This window comes from Drosophila guanche, unplaced genomic scaffold, assembly GCF_900245975.1.
Source record: "Drosophila guanche unplaced genomic scaffold, DGUA_6, whole genome shotgun sequence".
Classification (NCBI taxonomy): Eukaryota; Metazoa; Arthropoda; class Insecta; order Diptera; family Drosophilidae; genus Drosophila; species Drosophila guanche.
This window is the reverse complement of record NW_022995779.1, coordinates 27,382-37,675: the sequence shown is the minus strand read 5'-3', so window position 1 is coordinate 37,675 and position 10,294 is coordinate 27,382. Positions and strand designations below refer to the sequence as shown.

The window sequence follows — 10,294 nt, the reverse complement described above, 5'->3', positions numbered from 1 at the left end:
CCATCTTGTATGGTGGCCACCGATTGGTTACAGCGGGCCTCCGCGTCGCCGAGGTGCTTGGCTACTAGCAGCAATGCAACCTCTTGTGTCTATTCTTGTGTCTCTTGGGAGTTGGAGCTTGAGGATTGCGTCGTACATCACATTCATTAGGGTGGGTGTCAGGACAGAGCATGCGGCTTTGCCCATCACTCGGTACTTCACGGTGCCGCTATGGCCCCGAATATGACGTCCCAACTACAAGCGTACCATAGAGCGACTATGGCTTCCGCAGGTATGTCCCTGTCTATGCGGATTGCCTCCATCGTCGTTCTTGCTTTCTAAACCTGAACTGTATCGGAGACTGTTTTTGCGACTCGACGCTTTGCATTCGAGTATTTCTGGGACATCATCTGGAAGGCCGGAGTTCCCTTCACGCGTGTTTGTCTACTCTTAGCGAGGATGCATCCGCAGCGGGCTTCTGAAATCTGAAATCCGTGATCCACCAGTATATCGGCTCGCGGTGGCGAGAGTGGCACCTTGATTGTCTTGTGCTTGCCCTGCAGTCTGACGTTAAGGAGTTCTGGTAAGCTCAACTTCTCCAGAAAAATATCTGGCCTGAGGGTTCTAGCGTTGAATGTCGGGGTGGCTTGATGCAGAAGGTCAGAGCAATGACTGATCCTAAACCTGCTCGGGAGAACGTGTGCTCTGATCCCGTGTTGAGCAGGTTTAGCTCCAGAGTGGCCAAGCTTTTAAGGAAGGTGCGACCTCTGACATTGGTAAATCTTGATTCCCATTCCTCTGACCACGCGTTTAAGTCTCCTGCTAGGCCGACGTTTTTCCGTCCTCTTGCGTCGTATGAAGACACGTTTATTATACCGGTACAATTCAAAAAGAGAATTTACATAAACTATAGGCATAAAATACTTGGGTGGCAGAACAGATAGTAATATATCGTGAGCATGATGCCACAAATATACAAGGCAATAATGGAGGTAAGTAAATATATGGGGATATATAGCACACAGACGACAATGTTTTGCAAAAGACAAAACGTCAGGTACGAGGTATACTTATACTTTGTGGGCGCATCCTTAACAGGGGTAAAAGTAAAAATATACACCACGGCAAAGGTCAGGCAATAGATATAGTTTAAAACTCTTGATCCCAATCGTTGGCGAGTCAAACACAAAGACGACAGTGCCACAAAAACATACATGTAGGAGGCAAAAACACAGGGTTTCCAGGGGGAAGAAACTGGCCATGTAGGCAATGCATAAAGTGCGTGAAACCAGGAGACATACTAGAAAAAATAATTGCACAAAACGCCCCTTGGCCGCAATGTCATATTTGTCGAGCTTCGCCAAGCGATTGGAACTATTATAGGCCTGTATGCACCAGGCAATGCTGCCAAGTAGATGACGAAGGCAAACAGTCGATAATATGTCAATTTCGTTGAAGATCGCATAAGTATGACGCTGTAGGATTTTTTGAGGAGAGGATTCCAGAAACAAATCAAAGAGTCTGCTACTTCAACAATAATGGAACCGAATTCGTGGAGCGACAGTCTTGGTGCAAGGTAGCAGCAGTACAATCATATCCATTTCACTTGCGTACCGCCTCTGTACCGCCTCGAACTATCGAACGCCCACCTATCCATATCGGTTTTTTCGGTACGGTCCTGATGTCTCTATGACCCTACATCTTGTGCAGTCTATCTTTATTTTATCCTCGATGCGCTGATTTGCAAGAGGGTCCGCAAGTCCGACTACAGCCACCTGGGAGCCGCCGTAACCCTGCGCAGGACCTTAATACATCCTGCGCCCACTTGGTGGCCCAACTGGGCAGACAGTGGCGTGGCGACTTCATCTTTTGTTGCAAGGTTGTAGTGGATCTCCTTACCAGGGCCCTGACGTCAGCCTGCGCGCCAAGAACCTGGTCGCTCTCGTCCTTCAGTTGGACAGTGTTCTCTTTCTGCGTGCCATTAGTTCGGGCAGTAGCTATCCTTTTGCTGTGCGTCGGACTCTGTCGACATTTTCCCCGAACTCCTGCAGCTTCCCGTCCTCTCTCCTCCTCACCATCCTTATGATGTCGGTATACGAGAGGTGGGCCGTTTTCGCTGTGGGTATATTCCCTGGAACTTCAGGAGCGTTTGTTTTGTGGACTCTGGGCCTGCGGGTCACAGTGGACCATGCCTCTCCCAAAACACTCCCAAAGATCTCGCAGCCCTTCTGTAGCCAGTTCCGGCAGCCAGAGGTTTCCCTGCGGCGATTAATCTGTGGGGATTAACCAGTGGAAGTTATACCACTCCGATCCGGTAACCAGAGCCGCGTTTGTAGGCGTCTCCTAAGCGGAGGGGTTATCTGAAGTCCGGATCCTTTGCCTTTGCCGGTTTTTTCCAAGATAGACTGTCTTTTTGCTGTACAGATGTTGTATGTATGTATTTTTTTTCCGCTGAGAGTGCTATTAAAGACTCTCCCGACTGGAAGGTTCTGCAAGTCAAGGAAGGGGGGAGGCAGAGGACCTACTATTCCCGAGATTCGGGAAGATGGCGTGGGGTATTGACAGCGTATATCGGAGAAAGACCTAGGTATGGACTCCATCGTGGAGACCGCGCAGCGCCTGGCGTTGAATGACTCCTCGGAAGACGAAGCGAGCGGAGATCTGATGATAAAGGTCAACCCGTCGAGTGTAGTTGAGCCTGCCATACATGACGATGAGGGTGTTGCAGCTCAATCTACATAAAAGCAAATTAGCGTCGGCGGAGCTCCTTTGCCATTGAGCAAGAGCCCCCGGAAGTAGCTTTAGTTACTATCACTCTTTCTACTCAACATCGGTAAGCAGGAACAGAACCGACCTACTCGTACGAAAGCGAATCCCCGCTTATCTTATGTCCTCATGGTAGCTTCCTGCTACATGGCACACGTCAGGTCCGCACCACCTGCAGAACTTAGGAACCTGGTGGCAGAAGCCGGCTCCAGCGATCAAAACTTTTCATTGGGACGGATACCAATTCCCACCACAGTGTGTAAGAAGCCCGATATCAAAAACAGAGATGAGTCACTCCTATACTTTATATTAACAACTAAGCTAGACGTAACAAACGTGGGGGAGGAGGACACACTTGTTGCTGGAAAAAGTACCCTGGTATTAACTCTGAAGAGTCCGGGAAAAACAATACTACTCAGTAGCTCTCGAGTCCAGGCCAAGTTAAAGCCTCGGAGGATATAGAGAAATCCCTAGAGATCCTTACACACAAACACGTATGTGTGACGCATGCTATGGAAAATTAAGTCCAAAAACAATATATGTGGATAAGTGTGAACAAATATAAATTGCGATTGAGGCTGTAGTGAATGAGAGGGTATGACGTGTGATGGGCTTATTGGGCGCAGGGTGTTATTATATGTACATATATGTTATTATATGTGTATATTCTATTAATATGGTGTTAATATTAGTGTCTATGTTCTACGTGAATACATGCCAGTATGGAATGTATGGCATGTATGGCATACCACTTCTTTTGGCCAAACGATAATTTTTAAAAGTTATAACCAAGACCCGGTTTTTTGGCGCTCTGTATTAGAAAAAGATGGACCATCAAAGCTGCGTCCCAGAAATTTTCATAGATGGCACCATCTTTGCAAAATATGCTGTGAAACCTAGCGGTCCTTTTTGCATAGCATGTGTAGTGATAAGATACCAATTTTATCGCTGTTTTACATAATTCATAAATTAAAAAATACTATTAACTGATCCAATTTTTTGGATGCATTTTATTCAGTAGGGTTTTTACTACCTGTTTTGTAATGTGAACGGTATCTAGTAGTTGGCGATGTCTTTGTAATTGTATCTTAAAGTGAATCCTTCAATATGTGTCAGTTCGTAGTGAAAACTAATTTTTGAAAAAGGTTTTTTAATAGAGTGCCACCTAGTCCCACCTTAAAACCTAATGTGTGTCGTAGAGTAATTCATGATTGTTAAAATTTTTATAGTCAAAAATGCCACATTCGACCACAACTCTTACAATTTACATTTATAGATCATAACCTTAAATGATAAATTGCAATGTCTTTTTTTCCGTTTGGAACACAATGAGGAATAAAATTGTGAAGTAAGATGCCATTTTGCATTGCATTTAAGCCATATTATTAGTCACTAGCTCTTTGGAGGGCTAGAGTTTGATATCCAGTGCTACATATATTGTTTTATAATGGAAACTCCTATAGAGAATGCTTTGTGGGAGAAAAAATTCGATTATCTTGGAATTTTAAGCTGTTTTAATTGGTGATACGACTTTTTTCTTGTACTGATAAACATATTCCCATATTTTTTTTTGATTCTATCATTTTGAGAAAACAATTTAAAACCAGATTTTTCCTTAAAAAAAGGGGCGCCCATTTTTTCAAAAAACCTTCTTCTTGCTATTTTTAACTAATATCAAAAGACTAAATGAAAAAATCTTGATTCGTTTGCGAGTTATTAATTTAGGACAACAAAAGTGTTCATTGCGACCATAGTGCATGCGGGTGTAGGGAGTGTGTGTGTGCATGGCGAGGTGCCGATGAAGATCCGGTCTCTTCCTCTGGACATGTCCGCCGTTTTATCGTTGGTTGCAGCTCCCTGCAGTGCTCCTCCAGCAATGCTCCGGCCGGGCCAGTCTTGGCGCTGACCCAGCTGTCGGATCCCTGCTTGGTGTCCGCTGCCGCCGTCTCCTCCTTCCCGCGCCGTCTTTGCCTCGTTTAAACGATTGTGTGTTCGTGTTGTCTCTGCACTTATTTTTATTTATTTTTTTGTTTTAGCGGTTGCCGACGATTTGCATGCTCTTCGCTCTTCCCGGAAACTGACCCTCGCAATCTAACCTTCACGGCCACGCTTCCTTCTCCCACCTTGCCACCTTGCTCCATCCCTATAACCCTGTTACAGGAGCGCCGGACCTCTCAAAAGATCACTTCGCAATCCGTAAAGGTGAATAAAAACGATGAGACACAGGCCCCGCTGCCATGGGATTGGGAGTGGTTATAATTTCTGGCCAGAAACACCGTGACGATGGGTATCATCACAAGTATTGCCCCACAGAGGAAGATAACTTTCTTCTTAGTGAACATTTGGGGCACCGGAGGCTTCTTTATAGCCTCTGCAGCGTCCTTTATTCGCTTGTCATGGCAGCAGTTACAGCATCGTAACTCGTTGACTAATTCTAGCGTGTTGCTGCGGCGGTTATCCCTAGCTCTGGACATGGTCTGGAACAGTCCGTCGAATAGCTTTTGCACCTCGCACATGAGTGTTTGTAGCTCTTTTTTTAAGAATTTAATTTCAAAAAATTTCAGAAAATTTCAGAAACTGAGTATAAATCCAAATCAATACAACTAAAGTAACTAAGCAGAAACGGAATTACTGATGAAAACTGTAATTCCGGGAAGAATAAAGGAATATTTTATTTATTTTTGTTCATATTTCAATGCTTACTCTTCCTGCTTACTAGGTTTCGAAAGTGGCCTTAAATTTACATACACTTAACAATTTTTATTGGCAAAATATACACTAATTATCCAGTAAGCCTATCAATATGAGTATGTAGAGAAACAGATGGACAACGTCAATGTATATGGCTGTAGATAGAATTTCGTAAAAAATAACTCACAACGAGTCGCAACTTTTATACCCGGTACTCAGTACCTTAGCGGTTTTTTGTAAAATTTTACATTTTTTCTTCATCTGTCATCTGTCATCTACATCTACAACACTTCTCACGCCTACAAACTCCTTCAGCTTGGACTTTCGCTGTGATGATGACAGGCCCTTTTATTCAGCCTGCCTTGATTAGCATACGGATGCGTTTCCGCATATACCTCGTCGTTCTCACAGAGGATATTTGTAAAATGTGCCGCTGCGTAAAGGTGTCGCTTCCTGACAACTATCTTAAATGCATCTTATGGCGGGATTCCATCTAGTCCAACATACATGTCTACACATTAGACACCGTGACATACGGTACGAGGTCTACATCATTTTTAGCTGTCCAGCTACCCATCGACGAGGGTGAGTTCTACCCTCTTGGCTCAGCTGATCTGCAGAATGAATTTTACGTGGATGATAGATAGATGCATCAAACTTCTAGTCTCCTGTCTCGAGGTAACTTTAAGCTTAGGAAATGGTGCTCTAGTCATCAGGAGGTGCTTGAAGGATAGAGAAGTTTCTTAGATTTCACGATGGAAGCGACATAACCAAAACTTTTGGTATAGCTAGGGACCCTGCATCGGATCAGCTGTAGTTTGCCTTATCTGAGTTGGACATAAATTCAAAACCCTCAAAGCGTTCGGTTTTGTCAACAATTGCGCGTTTCTACGACCCACTTGGATTGATTAATCCTGTTATTGCCAGCTGCAAGATTTTTTTTCAGCAGCTTTGCCGAGATCAGTTAAATAGGGATAAGTGCGTACCCTCGACGTTGCATTCGACTTGGATAGATTTAAGAAACAGTTTTGAAAGCATTGTGCGGAAAGAGATCCTCACACACATGGTGCATAGAGGGTTAACAATTGTCAGTTATCCGGTGGCGCCGGAAACGGTGAAATGGCAGAGGTATCTCTCCGAGCGGTGGCCAGGCTAGCGCGAGAGGTGAGCAGCGGGACGATGGGATCTGGCTGGCAGTGGTCCAACGCATGTCCATATATGGCCATGAGATCACGCCACCAGCCTAATCTCGTTACGAAGCAGGGAGAAAGCATCAGAGACGACGATGGAAAGTTACTGGAACCGAAAGGGAAAATGTACAGGCCGGTGACCAGGCCCCGGCGCCGCGAAAAAAGGAGGTCCGCGGCAGCGGCTCGTGACAGTCAAGGCGGGAGGATACGAGTGCGTGCAAATGGCAGTGAGCTGATAAAGAAGAAGAAGCAAGCAACATAGGCCAGTGAGTCTAGTGAGAGCGAACGCGTCGTGCGCGGAGGTGGGTTGTGACGGATAAGGGCTTCGTGCTAAGAGATCCGTTGGAGACTGCCTGTGTGTCGAAGTGTCAGGAGTGACCGACAAGTGTTAAGTATAAGTACAGAAAACCATAACATAAGATCGCCTTATGATATACTATGTAGTTATAAGATATAAATAAAACCAGCAGTTATCTATAAACCCTAGTCTTTTATTTGTCGCACAGGCAACAAAACAAATATTGTTGCATCGAACCTGCCAGCCACTGAGTTCGCCCTGCGCACCATAGCCAAAAGAGTTCGTTACACCATATCTAGCATTTCGTTTCCTCGCGTGGTTCATCGAGATATTCTCTCGAGAGGCGCCCTTCCACGTTGTTTGTGGTGGGATGTTCCTGCCAGTAAGTTGATGTGTATGACTTCCTTCGAATTGTTTCGTTCGCTTTCTCGTACAGTCGGGGGAAAATTCGCGGTTTCGACAAAGTAAAAGCGCGCGTGCGTATAGTTTCGTTTCGTTTATTCGTGACACTGTTTTCATATTCTAAGCTTAATTCTAAATTTAGTCGTGCGCACAGGCCGCTGCTCAGCTCAGAACGTTCGGGTTGTAGGAGAGTTTGCTTTTGTTGTGTTTGTTGAGTTGGTAGGGCGCATGGTGCATGCTTTTCGGCATGAACACAAGTCATTATCATCCAGCCAGTTCTGTGGTTTCACGACCCATCGTTTCTAGTAGGCTCTAAGGAAGAGTGGCTCCGCATGTCGATCTCACGTCCGCATGCAAATTTGCAATTCTTTCAATTGTTCATCGTCTTAGGCACTCTGGGCTCACAGTCTCACAGACATCAAGGAGATCGAACGCTATGGGCAAGTCGTGGAAACCTGTTCCCTCAGTTCGCTTTCTCCATTCATAGATCCGTCTGGATTACTTAAAGTTGGAAGTCGTCTCGGCAACTCATCGCTCCCGTTCAATGTTCAGCACCCGCTTATTTTGCCCAAGGGACATATCGTTACTTCTGCATTAATAAGATATTATCATGAACGATATTTGGTGGAAATATTATGTAGCATATCTGTAGTTTCGTCAGCACTCTTTGTCTACTAAGGGTTGGCCGGCTAGGCTCAGGGAAAATGGGGTGGGTGTTGTGCTGCGAAAACAGATTTACGGGAACCTTGGGTCGGGACTGCAAACCCGGACGGAACTTAAGGTTAACTACCGACTGTGAAGAACAAGGTGTAAGTGCTATTCCCTCTTGACCCACCCTCCATGTAGAATAACATAGGAATATGCCATTATGATTCTACCCAAAACTTTCTGCCTTAGGAACCCCCTCCAAAAATAAGATTAGAAATTCATGTTATATCGTTATAATTTTTGCTTTGATTTGTATGACTTCATATTATATATAACCCCCATTATTAGAACCCTAACCCTTAAATTTATCTTTAATGCATGTATGTATATGTGGGACTATCTTATGACATATATATTCAAGATAATGATCAAAAGATAATTACAATAATATAATCAAAATATAATAAGCAACTATTTTTATACCCGGTACTCAAAGAGTAAATAGGGTATATTGTATTTGTAAGAATAACGGTTGTATGTAACGCACAGAAGGAAGCGTTTCCGACCCCATAAAGTATATATATTCTTGATCAGCATCAATAGCCGAGTCGATAGAACCATGTCTGTCTGTCCGTCTGTCCGTCTTGTTTGTCGGCTCGTTCTCAGAGACTATAAAAGCTAGAGCCACCAAATTTTGGCTCCGGACTGCTGTGTGCTCACACTGAAACCAGTGTATTTCAAAAATGAGCCACGACCCCTTCCGCCCCCGAAAAAGGGCGAAAACCCCCCAAATCCACAGTTTTGAAGATACAAGAAAACTAAAAACACCAATCCGTAGGAAATGGCCATATCTATCAGATCACCAAATTGGGATCCGATCGGATCATTATTATAGCAACATTGGATAAATTAATTTTCAGTTGCTAAACCCACCCTGTCCCGCAGCTTTTGTTGTTCCTTTCACATTCTCTCATTCTCACTGTGCTTCTGCTTAACTCGGCCCCTGCCTATGCCCTCCCCCTGGCGATTACTCTTCCGACTTTTAACCAAGACTCGGTTTTCAACGCTAGATGGCGCCACTTTCGAAAAATTTGCTGTGAAACCTATCGGTCCAAGAATGTACCAATTTTATTGCTGTTTTAAATATCTCATAAATTGGAAAATATTAACTAATCCAATTTGTTTAATGCATTTTATTTAGTAGGCTTTTATGACGTGTTCTGTAATGTGAACGATATCTAGCGGTTGGCGTTGTCTTCTACATCTAGATGTAGTCCTGAGTGCCGGGTATAAAAGTTGTGACGCGTAAAAAGCGTCTCACACGTCCCTTCTCGTTATTTTTTCTATTTCCCATGTTTCGAATTTAAAATACGAGTTAAATACGAATTTTCAACAAGCGATACAAGTTCAAACGTTTGTGTGTTCACTTTTCGGGTATAAAAGTTGTGAAGCGTAAGAAGCGTTTCACACGTCCCTTCTCGTTTTATATTGTTGTTGTTGAACTGCGCGTAGGGTATACTTGAACTGGGTATACTTCCCCAACTTGCGCTACCTTTGCTTTGTACAGCTGCACGGAGCGCTCGTCTTCGCAGGCTATGACCTTTGTGTTACCCTGGAACCATCCCATGTCTTTGCAGACTGGAGGTGGTCGGCCAATGCCGCTTCCACCCACTTCCACTGTCTCCTGGGGATTCTGCCATCCGCGCTGCCTTTGTCGACGACGCCTATCAGCGTCCTCTCCTTGGCAATATGCGCGAAGGACACGTTCGGCAGTGTCCTGGATCGCTTTGCAGCTGGTCCAGGCGTCTCTTGCGAGCGTTTCCTTTTCAGTTGCTGTTGCGGTCTGTGAGGTTCTACTCTGAAGTTTGGAAGCACTTCCGAGGCCCACTTCACCTTCTTTAGCCAGTCCTCTGATGGACGGAGTTTGTGCCCTGCACTCCTCTTTTCGGCATACGTGAAGCGTTTGGAGTCTGCGCTGGTCGATGGCCCAACCTCCCCTCTACTTTGCCAGAAGGTCGGGCAGCCGCAATGTTGCTTAGCTGCCTTTCCAAGGCGTCGGTATTGGGGGGTGCTGTGCCACCCACCCCAGGATTGGAGTAGGGCCCCGACGGGCTTCCACCCTCGCTTTCAACCGAGGAGGTCTTTGTTGCTGTTGAGCGGGTTGTATTTTTCTGCTCCATATTATGCCCACGAGATGCAGAGAAGGGGAACGGTCAGCCAAGGCAGAGAGCCACGTTTCCCGGGTAAGGCATCATTAGAACAGGGGGCTGCCATTTCCCTGAGTTCACGACTGGGCTAGTTTTTATACCGGGCCCCCAGC

The 10,294-nt window shown here is 45.1% G+C and overlaps 1 protein-coding gene and 1 pseudogene across 1 annotated transcript; both read right to left on the bottom strand.

Annotated features, from left to right (window-relative positions):
* Positions 1–641: 641 nt before the first annotated feature.
* On the bottom strand, positions 642–4,886 carry LOC117591393 (annotated as a pseudogene).
* Positions 4,887–4,919: 33 nt separating this feature from the next.
* Positions 4,920–5,261, bottom strand: LOC117591395. The gene has a single exon (XM_034284640.1). The coding sequence runs from the start codon at positions 5,259–5,261 to the stop codon at positions 4,920–4,922; it is 342 nt and encodes a 113-aa protein (XP_034140531.1).
* Positions 5,262–10,294: the final 5,033 nt, after the last annotated feature.